At 44.6% G+C, this 26,282-nt stretch overlaps 1 protein-coding gene across 1 annotated transcript in view; it reads right to left on the bottom strand.

The window, feature by feature from the left end:
• HMCN1 (hemicentin 1) overlaps positions 1–26,282 on the bottom strand; it is a 5,606,893-nt gene that overhangs the window by 3,974,564 nt on the left and 1,606,047 nt on the right. Inside the window, exon 8 of the mRNA XM_044085314.1 lies at positions 9,358–9,621. Coding sequence (XP_043941249.1) covers positions 9,358–9,621 — 264 coding nt within the window. The remainder of the gene's footprint in view (positions 1–9,357; positions 9,622–26,282) is intronic.

The raw sequence follows: 26,282 nt of genomic DNA, 5'->3' as shown, positions 1-26,282 counted from the left end.
ACCTGGGAACCCAAGTTGATAGCAATCTCTCATTTGGCAACCACGTGGCCAAAGTGGTTAGAAAAACATTTTATATAGCCCACCTAATCATGAAGGGATTCACATCTAGATCAGAAGAGGTCATCTTGCCTCTTTACTCATCCCTCATCAGGCCCATAATTGAGTACAATGCCCCTTTTGGGATGTACCTTACCAGACACCTGCAGCAACTGGAAAGACCCCAAAAGTACCTCACCAAGAGGATCAAAGGGCTCAAACAGATGCCATATGCTGCCCGGTTAAAGAAACTCCAGCTCTACTCAGTGGCATACCGCCTGCTCAGAGGCGATCTGTGCCTGACGTATAAAGCCATGTCCAACCCTGAATTAATGGACATGCTGCACCTCAGAAAATCCAAATCCCATCGAGCTACACGCTCGAGACTTGAACCTCAGCACTTAAATAAATAGGACATGCTGGAGGGACAGATTCATAACCCAGAGGCTCCCTTCACTCTGGAATAAAATCCCAGTCCAGGTTAGGCAGAGTCCCTCATTGACTTTCTTCAAGAGGAATTTTGATGAGTGGATGGGAGATCATAGGTTTACCCCGGGTATCACTTCTGTGTCACTGTTAGACAGAGGCACAGTATACTAACCTCGAAAAAGGGCATAGCAAAATTAATTTAAAATGGGTGGTGAAAGCCAAACACACTCTGGCTAGGCTTATAAATGCCCTAGGGCAGATAGCCTAGTATGAACCTATGAACCTATAAATGAACTAGACAATAATAACAAAGCCCTCTAACTAAAAACGAGCTTAAGCCAAGGATAGGGTATGGGGAAAAGGACTTAAGAATAAATGACAGCCGTAAGCAAAAAACACACGCAGCAAACACACTAAAAGCTGCCTAAAAGTTAAGAAATTATCTAACAAAAACACTCTTATTTATCTAAATATTTAGAGAAAAAACACTACATAAAGTAAAATAACAAGTCACTTAGCCACAGCCAGTGTGAAGCACTCGATCTACTTTTAGCAGCAACCGAGATTTGGGGAGTTTCCTGGAGCATCATGGGATAGGGTTTTCAGCCAGCTAGTGGAAAACCTCAAGCTTTTGTATATACCAAGTCAGAACCAAGGATCGGTTTCGAACCTAACCAGTACAGAATGAAGATGAGATAGGACAACATCACATCAAATGTTTTCCATTTACCCCTATAAAGTTTTCTTGTCGAAGCCTTCTGGGAAGATAAACGTATATGATGAAGACGGGAAAGAGCATTGGTCAGCTGGCTATGAACAGAATTGGAGAAACCACGCTGTTAGCCTGAGGTTTGAGATATCAGGATGAATCATTCCTGTCGGTTGAGATGGGAAGTCTGGAATCAGATCCAGAATACAAAGTCAGTGAAGCAGATGAGGACAAAGGAAGGGAAACCAAATCTGTCGAGGCCAGTAAGATGCAATGAGGATGACTTTGCTCTTCAACCGGGTAGCTTTCTGTAGACATTTTGGAATTAGGGGAGTTTGTGGGTAAGCATAAAGGAGACCAAGGAACCAATCATGGAGTAAGTTGCTGCATTTATTGTTTAGGGGAGAAGCAAATGCAGCAAGGCTGGCTCCACTGACGGAAAATCATTTTTGTCACTTTCAAGTTGAGAAACCACTCATGAGGTAGTAGAGCAAATCTGCTCAATTTATCTGCTATCACATTGGACTTCCCCAGAATGTGCATTGCTATCAGAAAGCATTTGGAAGAGATTGCCTATTGCCATACTCTGAGGGCTTCTCGACACAAGGTGTGATGCCCCACCACTGGACCAGTAATCAAGGAGCCTCAATCTTTATCACTGGCACCAGTGGGGGGACGTACACTGGGAGGATGACAAGTGCACAGACAATACTTCTAGATGCAGGTGTCTGCATCAAGTGCAATTTCACTTAAGAGAAAACAGAGACCACAGTCTTACAGGGCTGGTTTCTCCCTCATTCTCCAGATCCCCAGTAAGTCTCCCCACTGGCATAGCTATAGAGTTGAGATCTCAGCTGAGTGGCTAAGCGAAGACCTCCAGCACCCTCTCTGTCCAACCAGTGCTTCGTGTCCCTGCCCAAGTAGCTGACACACATTCTTTGAGGTTTGATTTACAAATGTGCAAACACACACACACACACACACACACACACACACACACACACACACCTGGGAAAGGCTGGCAAAGGTTTACTAGCTATGCCATCTTTTCCCAAACTATAAGGTAGTTATCACTGCCACCAGCCAGCTCCTTATCAGCTACTTTAAGGCCCTTAACAAAGGATGTCCAATCTTACTGTCTAATATTAATATTAATACAAATGTTAGTTTGATCAAGAGCAAAGCTATTAGGAGTGGCCTACGCAGTGTCACCAAATAAATATGCAAGTACTCTCAAAATTTAAATATCTCTAGACAGATCAGCCAAAATGAAAGGTTTAAATCTATTTTATAATAAATAATAAAAGAACAAGAAAATACTCAGTATATAATCACAGTGACATCAGAGTTCAAAATCACACGAAATATTTAAAACAACAGTCTCAAATTATACTGTTCCCTAGTTCATAGGTTCATAGGTTCATAGGTTTATACTAGGCTATCTGCCCTAAGACATTTATAAGCCTAGCCCAAATTTTTGTGGCTTACGCCACCCCTTATATGAAAAAATACTGTGCCCATTAGTTTGTTGTGCCTCTGTCCAGCAGTGACACAGAGATGATTCCCGGGGTAAACCTACGATCTCCCATCCACAGGTCTAGATTTCTCTTGAACAGAGTCAGCGAGGTGCTCTGCCTCACATGGACCGGGATTTTATTCCACAGCATAGGGAGTCTCTGAGTGATAAATCTATCCCTCCAGCACGTCCTATTTATATCCGTGCTAAGGTTTAAGTCGCTTGCTCTAGTGGTTTTGGTGGATTTGGATTTTTGAGGTGGAGCATGTCCATTAATTCGGGTTGGACATGGCCTTGTATGTCAGGCACATGTCACCTCTGAGCAGGCGGTATGCGACTGAATAGAGCTGGAGTTTCTTCAATCTGGCAGCATATGACAGATTTTGGAGTCCTTTATCCTTTTGGTGAGGAACTTTTGCTCTCCAATTGCTGCAGATGTCGGGTGAGATACATCCCGAATGGGGCATTGTCGATCATTGGTCTGATAAGTGAAGAGTACAGGGGAACAATGACCTCACTAGATCTGGATGTGAATCCCTTCATGATCAGGTGGGCAATGTAGAAGGTCTTTCTAACCACTTTAGCAATGTGAGTGTCAAAGAAAGGCCACTCTCAACCTGGGTCCCCATGTCCTAATAACCTCTTCTGTGCTTAGTGGATTGCCACCTATATGGTAGCTTGGGGTTACCTTGTTTTCCCGAAGGGTATGACTATACATTTTTGCCGTTTAACTTCAGGCCATGGCTCTGGCACCAGCTATCTGTTTCCGTGAGTCCCTTCTGAAGGATATCCGTGTCCAATGCACTTTCCACTATGGCCCAGTTTGCAGTCGTCTGCAAACTTTGTCAGCCAAAGTCCTCCCATGCTGGCCTGTACTTCTGAGAAGTAGATGCCAAACAATAGGGCCAAGGACCGAGCCCTGTGGGACACCACTTGTGACCGGCTTGGAGTCTGACACAGCCAGCAACTCTAACCCTGTGGGTTCTGTCCTTAAGCCAGTTTGCAACCCATCTTGTGACATATGGGTTTACATTTAAGCTGGTAGTTTTTCTACAATACCCGAGTGGGGTATTGTGTCGAAAGCCTTTGCAAGGTCAAGGTAGGCTGTATGGACTGCCTTTCCTCATCAATGGCCTTGGTGACTGTTTCAAGAAGTCGACCAAGTTCAAAAGGCATGATCTTCCCTTGACAAAGCCAAACTGGGTCGGGTCCAATGTCTGCAATTCCTTATATCTTTGTTTATGAGCTCCATTATGATCCTCTCCATAGCTTTGCAGACTAGACTTGTAAGCTTATGGGTACCAGGGTCCGTGGAGGCCCGCTTTGTGGAGTGGGACCACAGTTGCCGTGCCACTCCTTGGGCACGTATCCTGTGGTAAGGCTGAGATTAAACAGCTGCCTTATGTGCGGGTTAATTCCTCATTTAGCTCGTAGCACACAGCCGGGACACCATCCGGTCCCATTGATGCTGTGTTTTTAGCTTTGAGAGAGCAGCTTTCACCTGCGCATTTGAGATGTCCGGAGGCTACACTTGGCTGGGATAGTTATCTCTCCTTTAGGGGGAGGGGTGAAGTTTGCACTGAACCTGTCTGCCAGTATGTTGGCAATGTCTGTGGGTTCAGTGATTTTGTATCATTTTGGACTAATTCTGAGCATATCTGGGAGTTTCCACCCAGGTTCCTAACATAGCTGAAAAAGGCCTTATGATTGTCCTTTGAATCCATGGCAATTTTCTCTCAAAATTGGCCTTAGTTGATTTTATGAGTGCTCGTATTTTTTACTAATAATGATCAGGGTGACTTCCCTTTTATGGATTTTGTTCTATCATGTAATAGCTTTCTCCTCTTATTGTAAAGTTTGTTAATGGCTGGGGTCCACCAGACTGGACGCTTGCCCTTTGTGGAAAGAGTCTTGGTTTTATTTGGGATTGCCTGATCCATGCAGTCCTGGAGGTGTTCATAGAAGGCATTTGTAAGGGCTTCCAGCTTGGGTTGTGGTTTCCTCTGGCTCAGGGGCCTTGAAGGATACTACACTAGTCTTGAGTAGTGTGAAGTTTGCTTTAGAAGTTCTTCACTATGGTCTTTTGTTTGGGGTGGGGCGGATGTGGATTTCCAGTGAGATTAGTTTATGATCAGATCTCACCAATGAGGGATATACTTCCGTGTGGAGCATTTTGTCCCCATGTTTGTGACAATGAGATGTAGTATATTTTCTCCTCTCGTGGGAACAGTGACTAGCTGTTCCATGGCATTTGAATTTATGAACTCCAGGAACCGTTGGGCTAGAAAGTTGGCTTGAGTAATGTTCCCAGTCTATATTCGGGTAGTTGAAGTCACCCAATATGATGGTGTTTGGAGATACATTTATACCCTCCAGTGTCTTCAGGAAGGCTGTGTGGGGTTCCTGAGTTTGAGAGGGTGGCCTGTAGCATGCTACAATTTGTAGAGCAGTTTGCCTATGGTTAGTTGCACCTGGATGGTTTCAAGCTTGCGTTGCCACCAACCTGGAGGTGTGGGTATCCTTTAAGAATATGGATACACCCTCCTTTTGTGGTGTGGTCCGGTTTTGGGGCGGAGCATGATATGAGGTAAAACCTAATAGTGCCGGGTGCTCTCAGGAGCCTTGAACCAGGTTTCAGTTACAGCACAGACATCGATGTTCTCCATACTGAGAAGGGCCTAGTGCATTTTGAGATTTAGACTTCTGGCATTCAGCAGCATTACCCTCAGTTTCTTCCCATTTTTGTTTTCTAGGGTGGTAGGTTTAGAATTTGAGCCTTGCCTAAAAAGGCACTATGGGGGCAAGAGCCTTAGCCAATATCCGAATCAGGGTGACAGGTGCAAGCAGCGTGGCTTGTCAAGCATGTCATCCCAGGCAGACAGACACTGGATCCCCTTTGAATGACACCAGACATTAAGCCAATTGTTAAAGCTGATCATCTTGTCTCTGTATTGTGGCATCATTCTTGGTGAAGGAAGGATACTGCTCAGGGTTAGGGTCATACCTGCCTGGGCTACATAAAAATAACTTACTTCATCAGAGCAAGGCAGATGTGGTGAATGGTTCTTGTTGTTGCCAGGTCCAAGACAGAATACAGCATGCCCTGTCTCACTAAGAAACTCCTCAAATTAATTTCTCACATATTACTGCTGAGATAGCTTGCAGAATGACATCATTTCTTGTCACCTGACTCTATCCCAGGTGAAATCCCCCACTGCTGCAAGCTTGGCAGTATTTAGCATCTACTTCTGAAAATACATAGACCTCAAATCTTTGGCAGAAGCTGGAAGACATAAAACAATTGCATTCCTTCATACTTTCAGATGTAGTAATTACTTCACTCCAAAGACAATACAGAAAGCTTTTCAGCACAGACTCTGTGTCTGGCTGCACTGAAAACTGAAAGATACCATCTTTTATTGCATAGTCATAGAGTAATTTAATTTCAGCTATTTTTCTGACGTTAACCTCCTGTATTCCAATTTCCACTGTTAAAATATAAATATACATTTAAACAGCTACAATAGTGTATGTACATTTATGTTCTCTTCCAGCAGGGCACACTGTGATTACATCTTAAGCACAAGCACTTTATAAAATACTTTTTTTAACGCACGTACCAGTTTGATATACACATGACATACAGTTCTAATACAGTTGTAACACAAGCATCATATATAAATTAATGTTGATATTCACAAATGACATATAATTATTTACAAAATTTAAGATAGCTGTGCTGGCAGTATATCCTTTCATCACACAAGGGGTAAGACCTGACTACCCCTTGTTTGCTGATGTAGCAAACGACCAACATGTGGCCGTCTGGATCGCAAATGTTCCGAAAGGAAGAGAGTGATGAAAAGCCTGCAACACTAAGACCACTGGTCTCATTTCCAGGATATTGATATGCATATTGGCCTCTTCGGGAGACCAAGTGCCTTGGACCTTCTTCCCCTGGAGAAGTGACCCCCATCCAATCTGGGAAGTGTCCATGGTCACTACAGCCTTGGATTGAGGGGAAAACAAAAGGGAGGCCTTGTAGAATTTGATCTGATTGGCTCCACCACCAAAGGTATCTTTTGCATACCCAAGTGATTCTTATTTGGGTTGACATGCTTTGACAGAGGATTGACCATTGTGTTGCTAACATCAATTGAATTCTTATATGAAATCTTGCTAGAAAAACTAAAATGATGGCAGCTGACATTTACCCCAGTGCCTGATGCATCAAACAGGCTGAGATTGTGGTACTATGAATTATTTTGCTGACCTGGAATCTGATGATCTGCACTCTTGAGAGAGTAAGACAGGCTGTCAATGAAACTATGTTGAAAACTGCTCCTATGAATTCCAAAGACTAAAATGGCTATAACTGAGATTTGTTGTAGTTTACAGATCTCCTCAGAAGGAAGCAAGTCTGAAGTACCCGATCTCTCACTTTTATTAGTAGATGCTTGGTCGGGTCAGTAATGAGCCAGTAGTCCAAGTATGGAAACACTCGGAATCCCTGCAGCCTCAAGTGAGCTGCTACTACTGCCATGCATTTGGTGAACACCCTGGGGGGAGTGTGGTGAGGCCAAAGAGCAGTGCTTTGAAATGGTAATGACTGGCTCCCAGCCAGAAGCATAAAAGCCTTCTGGACTGTCTGTTCATTTTTATGTGATATACCTTCAGGATGCATACTATCGAGCACATCCAGTCAGCCTTGCACAAAAAATGGCAGAATGGACTAAACCGTGACCATCCAGAACTTGGTGTGCTGAACAAATTTGTTCAAACTGCTGAGATCCAAAATTATTCTCCAGGCTTGTTTTCTTTGGCACTAAAAAGAATCTTGAGAAAGTTCTGGATTCTATCTGGTGTGGTGGGACCTCTTGGATGACTCTTTTTTTCTAGCAGCTTTTGTATTTCTAGTGTTACTGCTTTCCTCTGATTGGGTGGAAAATTGGGAATTTTGCATAGAGATGGAGGTGGAAGGGAAAAAGGAATTATATAACCTCTGGAAATAATCCTCTGCACCCATGTATCTTTTGTAATGTCTAGCCAGGCTCATTGGTGCAAGGATAAATGACCCCCAATTGCCTCCGGAGGTGGACAATCGGGCCTCCTTTCAGGAGCACTGGTAGGGTCTGTTGGAGAAGTAATCTATGGACCAGTGGTTCTGCAGGGCTCCTCTGTTGCCTTCCATTCCAGTTCCTCCCTCTGCTTCTGGGGGATTATCTCCATGGGGATCTTGGAAAGGACCCTGTGACTTTCAGAAACACATTTTCCAAACTCCTGGTTGATTCCTGGAAAAGGTCTTTTGAGGGGTCGAAAAATGTACTCCCACTGCAGAAAGGGTCTTTCCATCTTGCTCGCACCTGGAGAGTGTGTCCTTTACTTTAGGGTTGAACAAAGAGCTTTCTTCAAAAAGTGCACTGATGAAAGAGGACTTGAAGGGCTCCACAAAGTCTCAAAATGCCTCATAATGGAAATGTGTGAATCCACCACCCTTGAGGTAACTTCAGCCGTATGGGAGAAAATCCTAATGGACGAGTTAGTGATCAGTAGTAGTGCAGCCAACTGTGAGGCCACAGAAGACTGAGGCTCAGAAGTACTGGTCCCAGAGAGGGAATCTGAAAGACCCTTAATCAGATCCATCTGTAAGTATGCCAAAGAATTCAGTGATCTGAGTGCAAAGGTTGCTGAAGCATGCACATGCTTCCGAAATCTCTCCAATGCCCTTGACTCCCTGTTAGGGGGAGGGACAGAAGAACTCTACTCCATGAGTTCCTTCTTAGTGGCTGCCTCCATGACTATGGCACCTACGGGCACTTCCTTCCTCCAAAGCTCTCTTCCTGCAGGTGGTGCCAAAATCCAGTCTGGTCTTTTGGTGACTGGCTCAGCTATGTCTGGTTCCTTCCATGCCTGCTTACAGATCATGTCAATGAGCTCATCAGTGGGTGGAGTCACCCAGAAGGTAGATCAGCCTGACCCAAAGGCCTACAAGAATACCGATCCCTCTTTGGGAGAGTTCTCGGTAGATCAACCACCCCTCTACTTAAGGATCTCAAGGATGCCTCCAAATTAGACATCTTTGGGTGGAGATCTTGGGGACCCTTCCTTGTCATCGAAACTGGTCAAAACTGGAATCTTTAGTGACAGATTCCTGGGAGGAGTCCTAGTGCTGCTCTTACTCTTCGTCTTCCTAGGGACTTGTTCTTAGGGTATCCGGAGAAGTATTGGAAGAAACAGTAATATGATGCAGTAGTGCAGTGGCTTGATGGCGCAGTGGTGCAGCGGTTAGCATTGTCGCTTCACAGCAAAAGGTTCACTGGTTCAATTCACGGCTAAAGAAAGGGAACTCCACATTCTCTTCCTTAGGTGAGAGAACAAACATTGTTTGTTCAGTGTCATCCTATTCAGGACCCATGCTTCCAGTCAAACATGAGCAGTTAGCACCACATGCAAGGGGAAAAAACATGGCAGAGAAACCAGATAAACACTCACTCACACACATACATGTACACACATGCACATACACACTCACACGCATGTGTATATATATATATATATATATATACACACACACACACACACACACACACACACACACACACACACACACACAGTTTTGACTTATGCAACACTTTGCTACATGTGAAACATTGTCAGTAACGCTTACCTGGCACAATGCTGGAGAATGAAACAGCAGAAACTCTTTGGAAGAGATAATCATTCTTGTCATAGCCAGTCACTTTCAGGAAGAATGCTTCATGTGGTGGGATAAATTCTGTCACATTCCAGATCCCATATGGTTTCCGCTCAGGATAGTAATCTACAGGAATGCTTTTAAGAAGGTTCCCTGAAATACTCAATAGATTAAGATGATCTACTCGACCAGGATGGGACAATCCTGTTGTATTTAATAGAACAAAGGTTGGGATTCCTGTAAAAGAAGTAAAGAAAGGGTGGATTACACCTATGATCAACTATATGGTCATCATATTATACCTTTATAGGATGGCATTACTAAACACAACTAAGTCAGACATTACTTAAGTATCATAACATACACACTTTGTAATGGTTACTGAGAATATTAATAACATTCAGAAACCTGAAATGGAAGTTAAATATGTAAATCCACATCTCACCCACAATCCCTGCAAAGGTAACCACCTTGATAAACTTCTCCAAAGCTGACTTTGGACTCCTAAAACAGAGGTGGCTAACTTCACAGCACCCATGCCAATGCAAAATAGCTGCATGACTGCCAAATCATACACCAATGCACTGTACAAACATATATATAAATGCATGGAACTAGCCATACCCAACGGAACCAAGATGTTCTCCTCCAAAAAAAAAGAAGCCAATCTCATGGTTCCCTGCCATTAATAAACTCTACAACAGAAGGAAGAAACTGTTGCAGAAAAAGGTGAAGTCCCAGGACTTGAAAAACTTCCTTATTAGCCTTAACAAAAAGTTGAGATCCGTCATCAAATCCTCCAAAGCCAGCTATGAAGGCAGAATTGCGGCAGACACTAAAAACAACCACAAAGCCTTCTATAGTTATATCAAAAACCTCCATGGCAAATACCCAGATTTGCTCTGAGTTACTGCACAATGGTACCTCCTATACTGAGCCAACAGATATTGCCAACATACTGCTGACAGATTCAGTGCCAACTTTACACCCCCCCCCAAAAGAACCAATCACAATACCAAAAGGATGCCAGGCACCCAGCATTACTGCAGCACAGGTTAAAGCTGCATTGTTCAAGGCCAAGAATACAGCTTCCATGGGACCCGATAATATCCCTGGCTGTGTTCTACATGAAATACAAAGCGAACTAGCACCACATCTGTGTGCCCTGTTCAGTCACAGCCTCACCTCAGGCTTTGTCCCTACTGAATGGTGCACTGCTACAGTCAGCCCTCTCCATAAAGGGGGAGTGACTACAGACCCTGGTAATTATCACCCCATTAGCCTGATGAGTCTGACATGTAAAGCTATGGAGCACATCATCATCGACCTGATTAACAAAGATATAGGAAATCTCCAAACTCTAGACCCCATGCAATTTGGCTTTGTGAAAGGGAGATCATGCCTGCTCAACCTGGTTGACTTCTTTAAGTCAGTCACCAGGGCTGTGGATGAAGGCCTTTGATACCATTCCTCACTCGGGAATTATTGATAAACTCACCAAACTAGGCATCAACCCCTATATCACTAGGTGGGTTGCAAACTGACTCACAGATAGAACACACAGTGTGAAAGTAGCGGACTCCAAGTCAGACTGCCGACCAGTCATGAGTGGAGTCTCACAGGGATCGGTCCTGGGACCTTTCCTGTTCAGCATCAACTTCTCAGAAGTTCAGGACAACACAAAGTCACTCTGGCTGACCTAGTTTGCAGACAACTGGAAGCTGAGTGCTATTATTAACTCCCGAAGTGACGCAGACATCCTGCAGAAAGGCCTCACTGAGACCAATGACTTGTGTCAAAACCATGGCCTTAAGCTTAACACCAAAAAATGCGTCGTCATCCCCTTTGGTAAAAACTCAGTTCCCACTAATTACCACATCGATGGGAACTCACTGAACACTGAAGGCATTAGAAGAGATCTGGGGATGCAGGTTGACAGCAACCTCTCCTTCGACCACCACATTGCCACTATGGCCTTCTATGTGGCACATCTCATTACCAAGGGTTTTGCATTCAGGAAGAAAGAGGTCATTGTCTGTCTCTACTCTTCCCTCATTAGACTGATCATTGAGTATAATGCCTCATTTGGCATGTACCTCACTAGACACCTGCAACAGCTGGAGAGGCCACAGAAGTACCTCATGAAGAGGATCCTGGGCATTAAACACATGTCCTACATGGACAGACACAAAAGAATGCAGCTATTTTCTGTCTCATATCGCCAACTTAGAGGTGATCTCTGCTTGATTTACAAAGCCATGTCTGACCCAGCTCTGTTAGAAATGCTACATCTAAAGAAATCCAAGTCCCTCCGCACCACATGCTCCAGAGACCTCAACTTTATTACCACAGTCAACAGAACATAATGGAGGGACAGATTCCTCACCCAGAGACTACCCATGCTCTGGAATAGACTTCCCATACATGTCAAGCAGAGCACCTTGCTGTCCCTCTTCAAGAGAAATCTTGATGAGTGGATGGGTAACAGAAGGTTCACCCCGTGGATCACTCCAGTGGCTCTAACTGATAGAGGCACTGGGAAACTAACGTTGGGCGGCATGATGCCAGGGCACTTCTATGGGCTAGGCTTGTAAAGGCTCTGGGGCCATTAGCCTAGTACACACCTATGAACCTATGCGGAGGACAGCTGTATTCAAATGCACATCTGACTGAAACACAGGACTGTTGTAGAAGGCACAATGCCTATTTTCCTGAGGTGCTGCAACCATGGTGTGCCTATGTAAGTGCGCAGGGTGCAGGGGACTTCCCCCTGCATAAGGCTGTGGAATTTTTGCCCAAAAAGGAAAGGAAATGAAAGTTCAAAGGCTGCTTCTTTACCTCAGAAGCAAGATCTGCCTAAATGAGTAACACACAGATAATTTACATCCACCTGAAACCAACATCAACATGAGCTCATACTATGGAAACCATCAGAATACCACCTGAAAACTTTAAACTCATTTGTAGCTAACTGCCCCACTGATAAATGGGTATTTCTGAAGACAGTAACAATGTGAACTGTAGCCTGAGACCTGAAGTATAGTGCAGCGTGTCACTGGGGAAACTACCCAAGGGTAAGATAAAAGGTGAATGATATGAAGGAATATAATGGTGGTCAAGTTTTTCATAAGTAAATTTACTGCAGCTAATGAACACACCGTACACTTGAGAATGCTCTTCTTATCTGCTAGCCAAGTTGAGTACAATAATGTCATGAATGGAGCACAATGTTGTCCAGCTGGTCAGGGCAGCATTCCATTTATAATGACTTGTCCAGCATTATTAATGCAAAAATTATTTTCATATTCAACCTGTTCCAAGTAAGACTAACACTTAAACATGAAATGGACAGAATGAAAAGAAAGCATTCAGTTTAATAGTGCTTTCCTTGCCTGAAACTCACAAAGTATGACACTGGTTAAGTCTGGTACGCACAATGCAGTTCTGGTATCACAGTATGACTCGTAAATCTTGGAACATACTGGATAATTCCAATACAAAAAAGAAGTTATGTACTCACCATAACGTTCCATGTGAGCTGTTCAACTCGCCTTCATTCTTACTGATGGGTACGAAGCCGATCCTCGGCTCTGATTCGGCAAAATGCAAAAGCTCGAGGTCTTCAACCAGCTTGAGGCCAACTCCCTATCCCATGATGCACCTTGTGCTTCCCTCAGATCTTGTTTGCTGCCAACAGGCTACATACAACTACTAATATGCTACTATAGAAACTGGATAAGAGGCAATAAACCATGGCAAAGATGAAATCTTGGTCATCAAGAAGCTTGGATGGGGTTGGAGGGTGGGACGTAAGAATGAAGGCGAGATGAACAACTCACATGGAACGTTATGGTGAGTACATAACTTCTTTATATGAAGTTGTTCTATCTCACCGTTCATTCTTACTGATGGGTAGCATCCTAAGCACCATCTTTCTCAGGTGGCTCACAGGAGAATGTTTTTAAAGACAGTGGAACCAAAGGAAGCCCTGTCCCTGGAGGCCTTGTCTACTTTGTAATGAGTGATGAAGGTATGAGGCCTTGACCAAGTAGCTGCTGCACAAATAGTATCTAATGGTAATTTAGCCATAAAGGCTGACGAAGCAGATACAGCTCTAGTAGAGTGGACCTTTATCCTCTGTTGTAAAGGAGTATTCACTGAACTGTTAGTGAAGGATATACAATCTGATAACCATTTTGATAAAGTGTTTTTTGCCACTAGAGAGTCTTTTTTTGACTCTGAAAAGGAGATAAAGAGCTGATGTGTTTTCCTGAAATGCTTGATCCTGTCTAAATAGAATCGAAGTTGTCTGTGAGCATCAAATTTGTGAAGCATATGTTCCATCTTATTAGTGTATTTAGGGAAAAGCACAGGCAATTCAACAGATTGGTTGAGATCTGTCTCTGAGAAAACTTTAGGTAAGAATGAAGGATTTGTCCTAAGTGAGACTCTGTCATTATAGAAAATCAAATAAGGGGGTTTAACGGGCAAGGCCTGTAACTCACAAACCCTCCGAGTAGAAGTAATAGCTATTAAAAATATGGTTTTCCATGATAGATATTTCAAGTCACAAGATACGGCTGGTTTGAAGGGGGATAGAATTATACGGGAAAGAACAAAATTTAGGTTCCACGGCATAGCTGGAGCTTTGATGGGTGGTCTCAAATGAACAGTACCCTTGGGAAAAGCTTTGGAGAGTCTATGTTACATGATATTAGACCCCTGGTCACCTAGATGAAAGTTAGCAATTGCTGCCAATTGAACTGCCGCTGCCCCTTCATTGAAAATTTAGTCAAAAACTCTAGAATGGATGAAACTGAAGCCAGGTATGGATCAATATTGTTCTAAAGCGCCCTTATGGAAAACCTTTTCCATTTACTAAGATATAACTTCCTGGTAGATGACACATGAGAGGATGTTAAAATATGTGAGCCGCAGCTGATAGATTGTGAATCCTGGCTATGTTTGGAATTGAAGCAGCCAAGCCATCAGTTTGAAGGACTGAAGTGAACGGTGGAGAGCCCCTGATGAATGAATCAGGATGTCTGGCACTGGGTCCAGAATCCAAGGTTCTTCCAACAGATGAGGCTGGAGGAAGGGGAAGCAAATTTAACAAGGCCAGTAAGGGGCTATTGGAATGATGGTCCTTCCCAGAGCCTTGGCTTTCTGTAAAACTTCTGGTATCACAGGGAAAGGAGGAAAGGTAAAAAAGGAGACCCAGAGGCCAATTGTGTACAAGTGCATCCCTTGGGGAATCCCTTGGAGGGGGGATTAGGGCAAAGTAGCTGCCACATTTTGTGTTTGCTGGAGTTGCAAAGAGATCACAGCAACGCTGGCCCCATGTGTGGAATATCCTTTCTGCTACTTCTTCTTTTAGGGACCACTCGCGAGGCAATAGAATTGCCCTGCTCAGTTTGCTTGCTATGACATTGGATCTCCCCTGAATGTGCGTTGCTATCAGAAAGAGCTGGGTGGAAGTTGCCCATTGCCATACTCTCAGAAACTCTCGACACAGGGGGATAAGATCTGGTTCCTCCTTGTTTGTTTATGTACCAGACCACTGACATATTATCTGTCTGAATTGCAATAGTTCTCAGAGGGAGAGAGTCATGAAAGGACTGCAATGCTATAAGTACCACTCTCATCTCCAGAACATTGATATGCAGGTGAGCCTCATATCTGTTCCACGTGCCTAGGGCTGTTCTTCCCTGATAATGCCCCCCCACCCTATTAGGGAAGCATCTATGGTCACCATGGCTATGGGAGTTGGTAGAACAAAGGGGTGACCTAGAGTTACTTGGTGAGATGTCAGCCACCACTGAAGGTCCATCTTGCAGGAATTCATTATCAGGATTTTGTGTGATATTGGGAGTTCTTGAAAAGAACATTGCATGAATAGGAGCCATTGCAGTATCCGACCCAAAGGAATCACAATGATCGCTGCCGCCATTGTCCCTAGCAGTTTGAGTACCATTGAAACAGGGGCGATTTCTCTCGGGAGCAGGTCCAGAATCTGATTTCGTAGAACACAAACTCTTTCTGGTGGAAGGTTTAAGGTCAGAGTAATGGTATTTAGCTCTGCTCCTATAAAAATGGTATGTTGTGATGGCGACAAAGCAGATTTTTCTGAATTTATAGTAATCCGCGAATGACTGCAGAGGTTCAAAGTTGTGTTCCTTGCTTGTATGAGTTGATGCCTGATGGTGGCAGTGAGGAGTCAGTCATCTAGGTATGGAAACACCTGGAATCCCAAACATCTCAGATGAGCCATGATTACTGCCATGCATTTGGTGAACACTCTGGGGGCTGTAGTGAGACAAAAGGGTAGAGCGCGAAATTGATAATGACTGTCTCCCAGCTGGAGGCGCAGATGATCGCTAGATGGCCTATCCATTTTTATGTGGTAGTACGCATCCTGGAGATCTATCGAGCACATTCAATTGTCTTTCCCTAAAAAGGGAAGTATTGACCGTAGCGTGACCATCCGGAATTTTGTCTTTCTTACTGACTTGTTTAGTCTGCTGAGATCCAAAATGGGCCTCCAGTCCCACTTTCTTTGGAACTAAAAAGAACCTTGAGTAAGTTCCGGATCCTCTTTGGTCTGCTGGGACTGGTAGGATGACTCTTTTTTCCAGCAACCTTTGAATCTCTGAGGCTGCTTGCTCCCTGTGACTGGGTGGAACATTCGGAATTTTTTAAGGTCCCTGGAGCGGGTGACCCTTGTCCCATTTGACCTGGGGATATGCAGCATTTCTGTTAGGTTTGGATACAAGATTGCTCTGTAGGGCAGGCACAAGTCTCCTGTAAGTAGTCTGCCTGGCTACTAGTGGAAGTGGAGAAACCAAGCTGTCAGCTTGAGACTGGACAGATTTGGGTGACTCAACCCTTGGGGGTGAGTAATCAGATCTGGTACAGGGTCCAGAATCCACGGCAGGTATACTAGGTGAGGCCAAAGGAAGGAGAAAACTTGTAGAGGCCAGAATGGGGCTATGAGGATCATCTTGCATCTCAACTGAAGAGCTTTCTTTAGAAATTGTAGGATCAGAGGGATGGGAGGATCAGCGTAAATAAGTCGCGTGGGCCAATCGTGGATCAGAGCGTCCTTGGTGACTCCCCTTCCAGGGGAAGTAGGACGAAACAGCTGCTGCACTTGGTGTTTGATGGGGAGGCAAAAAGATCGCAGCAGGGCTGGCCCCAGTGGCTGAAGATTGCTGACGCCACCTAGGGGGTGAGAACCACTCATGAGGCATGAGGATGCATCTGTTCAGCTTGTCCGCAATCACATTGGAGCTCCCTGGGATATGCGTTGCTATTAGAAAGCAGTTGGAAGCTATCACCCACTGCCAAATTCTCATGGCTTCTCGACATAGGGGATAGGACTTGGTTCCTCTTTGCTTGTTGATATATCAAACCACTGACATATTGTCTGATTGAACTGCAATTGTCCTGGAAGGGAGAGCTGAACGGTAGGCCTGCAACACTAACAGCACACCTCTCAGTTCCAGAACATTGATATGCAGGTGGGCCTCTGAGGTGGACCATGTGCCTTGGACAGTCTTTCCCTTTCAATCGTCCCACCCACCTTATCAGGGAAGCATCTGTGGTCACAATGGCTGTGGGCTGAGGAGATTGAAATGGACGACTCCAAAGTTCTATGTCTGGCCTCAGCCACCAAAGCACGTCCTGTTTGCAGGAGTTGGTTATTCGAATCTGGTAACTGAGAGGGTGATAGTTTGGGAGCCATTGACATAGAAGGACCCATTGCAGAATCTGCATGTGTAGCTTTGCTATTGGCACTATTGGGATTGACACTGCCATAGAACCTAGGGCCTGAAGAACTTCCCTTGCAGAAACTTTTGTTTGTGAGAGTACCACCCAGAGTTGAAGCCTCAGTCAATGGAGTCTGTGAATTGGGAGTGATACCAGACAGGACTGTGTATTGAACACTGCTCCAATGAACTCTATTTGTTGTGTAGGGACAAGGTTTGATTTCTCCCAACAATTTTGCCAGAGAGAGAGAGAGAGTATAATGTAGTGCTGTTAGCAAAAGATGCTCAGTGGGGGTGGTAAGGAGCCAGTCGTCCAGATATGGAAACACCCGGAATCCTTTTAGTCCCAAGTGAGCTGTTACCACTGCCATGCATTTCGTGAACACTCTTGGGGCTGTAGAGAGACCAAAAGGCATAGCACAGAACTGATAATGACTGGCTCCTAGCCGGAAGCGAAGCAGACTCCTAGAGCGTTTGTCCATCTTGATGTGGTAATATGCATCCCAGAGATCTATAGAGCACATCCAATCGCCTTCTCTTAAAAAGGGGAGAATGGACTGAACCGTGACCATCCGGAATTTGGTTTGGGTGACAGACTTGTTTAAGCTGCTGAGATCCAAAATGGATCTCCAGTCCCCTGTCTTTTTTAGCACCAAAAAGAATCTCGAGCAAAATCTGGATCCACGCTGGTCTGGTGGGACTGATTGGATTACTTTTTTTTGAGACAGCTTTATAATCTCTGAAGCTGCTTCTTCCCTTTGACTGGGTGGAACATCGGGAAGTTTTCTTGGGAAATTTAGCTAACAAGAAAGGGGGATGGTGTGACCTCTGGTGATAATGCTCTGCACCCAACAATCGGTGGTGATGGATTGCCAGGCAGCTTTGTGCAGAGAGAAACGACCCCCGACTGCTTCCAGAGGTAAGCAATCGGGCTTCTCCTCATGAATGCTGATAAGGCTGTCCAGAGAAGGAATCCCTGGAGCCCTGATTAGGTGGACCCCCTCTGCTTCTATAGAAGCGTCTTCCATAATTTTTACCCCCTCTGCCTCTGGAGGTATCATCACCACGTGTGGCACGGAATGGACCCTGAGATTTCTTATGCCACATCTTTCCACTCCTCTGATTCCTGGAGAAGGTACGCTGAGGGTTGGAAAACCGAAGGCCTATGGCAAACAGGGTCTTTCCATCTTGCTCGCACCTGGCTAGCATGTCCTTCACTTTGGAGCCAAAAAGGGATGAAGCTTTGATGGGAGCATTCAGAAAGGAAGACTTGAAGGGGTCCGCGAGGTCACAAATCCACATTCAGGCATGACGCCTTATAACAATGCCTGAACCCTCTGCTCTAGCCACCCCTTCAGTTGCATATGACACCAACCTCATGGAAGAGTTGGATATTGATTCAAGGGTTGTGAGCTACAAGGTCACTTTGTCCCTGACTTCGTCAGACAACTGTCCTGCGAGCATCCCAGAGAGTTCAGAGATCAAGTCCCTTTGGAGCCTTGTAAAATGTGCCAAATAACTCAGGGACCATACAGCAAAGGTACTTGATGCAAAAACAAGCTTTCCAAGTCTGTCCACTGCCCGGGACTCCCTGTTGGGTGGGTGGACAGTGGGACCTTCCTCAGTCAAGTCCTTTTTCGTGGCCGCCGCCACCATCATCATAGCATCAACTGGTAACCCTTTGAACCAATGCGGCTTCTCCACAGGAGGGGAATGAATTTTGTCTGGTCTCTATGGGATAGCCTCAATGGAATAAGGGTTCTTCCAAGCATGCTGCACAACGAGCTGGATGAACTCGTTAGCAGGCGGGGTCACCCAAGAGGTAGAAGGCTGGGCACGAAAAGCCTGCAGGAAAACGGACTCCTCAGATGAAGGGTTGGAGGGCTTCCAGTCAGCTCTCTGCTTTAACATTTCCAGGATGTCTCCAAAGAAAACATCATCAGGAGGTGACCGGGGGGAACCTTTCACCATCATCGTAATCCATGTCTTCCATTAAGGACTCCTCAGGTGAGTGCATGTGCTTCCTCTTGCACATCTTCTTTCGAGGCGGCTCCTCAGTGGGGGTCTCTGAGGAGGACTTGGAAGAGCGGGTACCCTGAACAGGGGTGTCCTGTGGTGTCTCTGCCTGGTGTCCCGGGGGGGGGGGGTGGTGGTCTGTGACAGCTGTAGCTCAGGGGTGAAAACTGGGGTTCCGACATTGAAGGAGTGCCACCAGAAGCAAGAGCCCTCTCCATTGCGTGGAAGGCAGGCCCGCCCAAAGAGGGATGGGAGCCTGGAACTGAGAAAGACAACCTCAGGACTGGGGTCACACCCCACTCCGACGAACCTGCTCCCACGGATGGAGCCTCAAGCAGGATCGGCGCGGAAGCAGCAACTGGTACCGAGGAAAGAGGTGGCTCCGTACCCCAGGCCGACACACCCATCCCCCAATCCCCAGATTGAGGAAGGACCAGTTCAGTGGGAAACAAAGACCAAAGGGACAAACTCGGAGCAAGCATGAGATGCACTGTAGGCGCCAAGGTGATGGGTTCCAAGAAAGATGTTGGAGCAGAAGGCTTCAGAACCGACATGGTCGAAGGAGGAGTGTAAGATGAAGTCCATGGATAAGGCAACTCAAGTCCTGCAGGTGGATGGGTCTTAGACAGTGAAGGAATCCCCCTGGCTAAAAACAGCTGGTCTACAAAACGCACCACGTTATGTTCAGAAAGGCTCCTGGTGGATCTAGTGGATATTCTGGATGGGGAGTCAGGACATTCGATGAAGGGGCTATACGCTTGGCCTAGAAATGGATCTACGGAGGGGGAGTATCGGGTCTGTGGTGCAAGGTCTGCTGGCATTGAAGTCTCTAGTTTCGAGACCGGAAGTAAACGGGTCAAATCCAGTCAGGTCGGTGGCACTCGGAGCTGAAACAGTCGGTTCCAAAATGGAAACTAATGACATAGTCAAAGGTGTGCCCTGAGCCGAAGTGGCCACAGGTGGCAAAGTCGAAATAGGCGTAGTAAGGTCTGTGATCGGTGCCGGAGGCAGGACCAGTGCCGAAACGGGTGCCAGTATCGATGGTTTTGAGATGGTTGGAGCAGAAGAAGACAGAGTCGAGGAGGCTGATTTATGCTCCGAAGATAACTTTGGGACCTTTGATTTCCCAGGCTTGCTCTGATCACCCGATGGTGAAGAAGGAACAGAGTGGGATCTCTTTTTGTCCTTAGAAGGAGGGGCTGAGACTTCCATCACAGAAATGGCCTCTGAGAAGGGAGACTTGAGTAACCCTTTCAGAATGAGTTTATTTTTGTGCTCATTAAGAGTGCGTTGACTGAAACTCTGACAAATGTCACATGGAGGTTGCACCGAAAGGTGAGACACTCCCAAACAGTATACACAGTCATCATAAGAAGAATCACTGTTAGGTAACTTGCCCTTACATGAAGTACAATGCTTAAAACCTGAAGTACCCTTCTTATCTGACATCTTGATAGAGAAAAAAACACCACAGGCCAACTGTATAATCCAACTATAATCAAAGTCAACTTCGTTCAAAAAAGTCACAAATATAACAATACACTGGTATGATAGAGAAAAGAAAGGAAACACCTGAATAAAAGACAGCCAATAGGTTAAACAATAACAACTATGGTATTGAAGAAATACCACAAGGGTAAGGGAGGAAGGTCATATCAACCATGGTACTTGAAAGTGTACCAACGGTAACTACTGGTATAGAGGAAAAACCAAGGTCAGACAGAAGAAAAGACACTAGAAAAACTTATCACTTAATAAAATATGAAGATATCCAAAATTTTTCACACAAATATCAAAAAAGTTTCACTTAGCTGAGAGCTTGGCTGAAACGCAGCTTTACGGCTACGCGGCAAACGAGATCTGAGGTAACAGGGAGAACGGCATTCTGGGTAGAGACTTAGCTTGAGAGTTTTTTTGGCTGGCGTGAGCTTGGTAAAAAGGTAGACTCGGTTCCAAGGGCTTGGAACCGAAACCATCAGTGATGAATGGAAAGAAGATTAACAACATCAGATGTCTGGTTAAGCTTATGGGTCTCTTGTTCCCAGGGTCTGTTGCTGTACCTCCTTTATGAAGGGGGATGATGGTTGATGTTTTCCATTCAGCAGTGACAAAACAAGTAATCAGGCTGTGGTTGAACAAAGTGCCTAATGGAGTTGCTAACTCATGTTTTAGACCACTTAAAACGCAACCTGGGATACCATCTGGTCCCACAGAGGCTGTGTTTTTGGTGCTAGAGAGAGCATTAATGACTTGCTCTTTGCAGATGAAAGGTGGGGTGATGTAGAGGGAATGCTTTGTGGAATGTTAGGAGGGGATGGGGGTTAAATTTTCTTCAAACCTCTCAGCTAATAGGTTAGCTGCTTCCACAGGATCGGTGTGTGTGATGCCATCCATTGCTAGTTCAGCACACGTCTGGATCCTACCTTTTAGGTTACGGATATAGCTGTAGAATAACTTGGTTAAACTTGGGTATGGTTGCAATTTTTTTTTTTAAATTGCCCTTAGAGGATTTTACAAGTTGTCTTATTTGTTTGTTCAAGCAGAGCAGGCTGTTCTTCCAGTGCTGGGACTTCTCTTTTTTTATTCTTGGACAGCAACTTCTTTCTTTTGTTGTATAACTTATTAATGCTAGATGTCCACCAGGGAGGCTTGTTTTTTCTTGAGGATCTTGTTTTGATCCTATCAGGTACAGCTGTGTCAAAACATTTGTATAAGTGTTTGTACAGGGCATTTGTGCATACCTTAGTATAGTTGTCAATGTCATCTGTGGGAAAAGGAGCTTGGAAGTTATTTATGCCATCCTTTAGGAGGGTATAATTAGCTTTGGTGAATTTTTTTAGCTTGATTTCACCTAAAAGGGGTTCAGGTGTTATAGCTACTTCAAATGTGACTGATTTGTGATCAGATTTAACCAGTGACGGTCCTATACTTGTGGTGCTGAAATGGTTACCCATGTTGGTAAGGATCTGGTCGAGAATATTTGAGCCCCTTGTGGAGCTGCATACTACTTGTCCCAAGGCATTAGTGTTAACAAAGTCCAGGAACCTTTACGCAACTATGTTGGTACTCATGTAAGTTTCCCAGTCAATACAGGGATAGTTCAAACCACCCATGACTAGAGTGTTTGGCTATAATTTGATTGACTCAATTAGGTCCAAATAATCAGAGTGGGTATCTTGGTTCATTGAAAGAGGCATATAGGAAAAAAATGCAGTGTTCTATTCATGTGATGGCTGTGTACTACTGTAGTGTGCCCCTATAAATGGGAATGTGCAACAAAATTCATAAAGTTACTGAACCACAGTATGTTTATATCCATTCCTGAGGCTCACCCGCATCTTATTTCAGTTTCACACTCTGAGAATGAGATCACAAAGTACTGTATCTATCCATATTTTGGGCCTGAATTACCTTCTACTGCTGTCAAAATAGCCTACTTATACCAATGAAAATAGCTACAGTAAACCCTGATGAGCTACAATACCAGACGCTGAATATGGATGACTTGACAGAAAAACTTTTATGTAATCTGTACTTGTACATTCATATGTGTGACTATGTGTATATATAAGTGAGTATGTATATATACACATACGGTTCCCCTTTATAACATTGTCTCACTATAACATCGACTCGCTTAACAGTGAGAAGACAGCATTTAAAGTTTAGAACAGCAAATTCTCGGAAAGTACAGCTGTGTACACTTACCATAAATGTAGATGTTCGAGTGTATTCACTGTTGCAGTCATTACATTTGGGTAATCTGCTAGCAGGTTGCCCTCAGTCAGCCTGATTAACAAAGTCTTGGGTCCTGCGTTGGTTGCTGTCCCTTCTTCCATGACGTCAGGTCATCAGGGGTATAAAACATGCAGCCGACTCCATTACATCAGTTTTTCTTGCCCCAGATGTCAGGTGCCCCCCAAATGGGGAGCAAAATATATAAGTAATTTAAAACACAAAAATATATATATCTCCAAACAAAAGCAAATACACCAAAAAGGCTTTTAAGTGTCGTAAAAGAAAGGAGAGACATAGAAAGAGAAAAAAACAGGGGGCTGGAGGGAGGGTAACCAGGACTCCAACAGTGAATACATTTGAACATCTACATTTATGGTAAGTGTACACAACTGTACTATGTTCTTCGTGTTTCACTATTACAGTCATTACATTTGGGTAGATTCCCAAAGCTATGGTTGGGAGGATGGATTTATACAGCATTAGGACCAGCTATAAGGCCCTGCAAAACAGCAGTGGCAAAGCCAGCTCTGGATTTAGAGAAAATTGGTAAATGATAGTGCTTGGTGAAAGTATGAACTGAACTCCAGGTATCAGCTTCTAGAATATCCCTGGTAGGAACACCTCTGAGAAAGACTGTAGAAGTAGATGCAGCCCTGGTAGAATGGGATCTGATCCCCTGGGAGATAGGTTTTCCATGGTGCTTATAGCAGAAATGAATACAATGGCTTATCCATTTTGAAATGGTTTGCTTTGAAATAGCCTTTCCATCTGCCCCTGCAGCAAATGCTACCAGCAGTTGTTCAGATTTTCTTCGAGATTTAGTCCTGTCCAAGTAAAATCTAAGTTGTCTGTGTACATCCAATGAATGCAGAATTCACTCCCCCTTGTTCTGTGGATTGGGAAAGAAAGTTGGCAAATGAATGGACTGATTAAGAGCCACACTGGATACCACCTTGGGCATGAAGGATGGGTTGGTCCTGAGTGAAACCCTGTCCGCATGAAAGATGATGAAAGGCTCCATTGCCATAAGGGCCTGTAATTCAGAAATCCTGCTAGCTGAAGTGATTGCTAAAAGGAAGGCTGTTTTCCAGGAAAGGAATTTTAAGTCTGCAGTAGCAGCTGGCTCGAAAGGAGGAAGAGTGAGTTTTTCCAATATAAAGTTAAGGTCCCAGGCAGGGGTTGGAGTTATCCTGGGTGGCGTCAAGTTTTTGGCCCCTCTGAGATACTGCTTTAGCAGAGGATGAGAGAAGAGGGGTGGTTCTGTGTTGTAATGAGCTGAAATGGCTGTGGCATGGAATTTTATGGAAGAAAAGGACAGGCCCTTGTGAAGCATCTCAGTTAAGTATTGCAAAATCTGAGGTAAATTGGGCATTGCTGTGTTCATCCTTTGAGATTGATTCCAGGCGTAGAATCTTTTCCATTTGTCAGCATATGATTTTCTAGTACTAGATCTTCTCACCTCCAAAATGACATCCATCACAGGTTTACTGAGGATGCTAAGGGGGAATTTAAGTGATTAGCTAAGCTGCAAGATTCAATGTTTGGAGCTGAGGGTGCAGAATTTGGTTGTTCTGCTGAGCCAGTAAGGAAGGTGTCTGAGGCAGTTGCCATGGAGAAATTTGTGACAGACTGCGTAGGAGTGGGTACCAGTGTTGGCGAGGCCAGTCTGGAGCAATCAAAATCATTTTTGGTTTGTCCTGTTTGACTTTTAATAGAACTTTGGAGAGCAGAGGCAGTGGTGGAAAGGCATAGCTGAAGGACAGAGCATCCACTTTTCATGCTTTTTTGTGAGGAGTTCTTGTGCAAAATTTGTCCAACTGGTAGTTCTGGGGTGAGGCAAAAAGATCTATGTCTGGGCTCCCCCATTTGCGTGTCAACATGTTGAAAATCCGTGGTTCTAGTTTCTATTCGTGTGGGTCCATGAGATTTCTGCTTAGTTCGTCTGCCAAAATATTCATCTTTCCTGGCAGGAATTGAGCTTGTAGTTGTACTTGATAGCTCAAGGCCATGTTCCACAATGCGATGGCTAGTCTGCAGAGGGGGTAGGAATGTATACCCCCCTGCTTGTTTATGTACCACATAACTGTGGGGTTGTCCGTCTTTACCATTAGTTGGCCTGGATGTAGGTAGTCTTTGAAGGCTGTCAGTGCATTCTGTACAGCTAGCATTTCTTTTTGATTGATATGAAGGTGCATTTGATTTGGGCTCCATTTGCCCTGAATGCACTTCCCTGCCAGATGAGCCCCCCCAGGCATAGTCTGATGCATCTGTAGTTAGGGTTTGGGTGGCAGGGAGTGGTGTGAATGGCAGTCCCTTGGTTTGGTGGCAGGCTTCTGCCCACCATAGGAACTCTAGTTGCAGGCAAGATATGATAGGAATCATTGTTTCCAGGCTGTGACAATGTTGACTCCATAAACTTTTTAAGTACCACTGAAGTTTCCTCATATGTAGTCTTGCATATGGAATTAGAAGAATGCAGGAGGCCATGAACCCCAAGGCTTGCAGTATTTGTCTTTCAGATAGCAGGGTTTCTGTGGCCACCTGTTTGAAGGAAGTCACCAAATTAATTTGCTTTTCTGGCATAAGGAAAGCCATCTGGGCAGTTGTATTCAAACTTGCACCCAGGAAAATAATTTTTTGAGAGGGTACCAGTTGTGATTTCTTTTCGTTTATGGTGTACCCTAGACAAGTCAGAATTCTTTTTACAAACGCCAGAAGTTTTAGAAGAATGTCCTTGTTTTCTACCTGAATTAGACAATCATCCAGGTATGGATATATTTGAATATTTCTTTGTCTGCAAAATGCAATTACTGGAGCCAGGCATTTTGCAAATACCCCGGGCGCAGTAGATAAGCCAAAGGGCAGTGCAGAGAACTTATAATGCATGTAGCCTGCTTTGAAGCGGAGGTATCTTCTGCAAGATTCCCTGATTGGAATATGCAGGTAAGCCTCTTTTAAATCAGGAGTTGCCAACCAGGCATCTTTGCCTAGCATAGGAAGTAACTGGTGAAGAGTCAGCATCTTAAATTTTGGAATGTCCAGAAAGGTGTTTAGAGTAGACAGGTCCAGAATTGGACACCATGATTTGTCTTTTCTGGGTACCAGGAAAAGTCTGGAATAGAAACCTTGTCCCTTTTCCTCCTCTGGTACTAGTTGAATTGCCCCCATGTTTAGGAGGGAAAGTACTTTTTTCTGAGCCTCTGCCCACTGATTTGGGGGCAGGTCTGGCCATCTGTTTGGAGTTGGCAACGTGTGGAAATGAAATTTGTGTCCCTGGAACACTATATTTAAAACCCATTTGTCCTGGGTTATAAGTTGCGAGTTTTTTGCATGAAGAGCCAGTTTTCCCCCCAAAGGGGTGGCTAAGAGGTAAGT

The sequence above is a fragment of the Protopterus annectens genome, chromosome 10.part0 (assembly GCF_019279795.1).
Source record: "Protopterus annectens isolate FY-2018-M chromosome 10.part0, PAN1.0, whole genome shotgun sequence".
NCBI classification, from domain to species: domain Eukaryota; kingdom Metazoa; phylum Chordata; order Ceratodontiformes; family Protopteridae; genus Protopterus; species Protopterus annectens.
The sequence above is the reverse complement of the archived record's forward strand: the minus strand, read 5'-3'. Positions and strand labels throughout refer to the sequence as shown.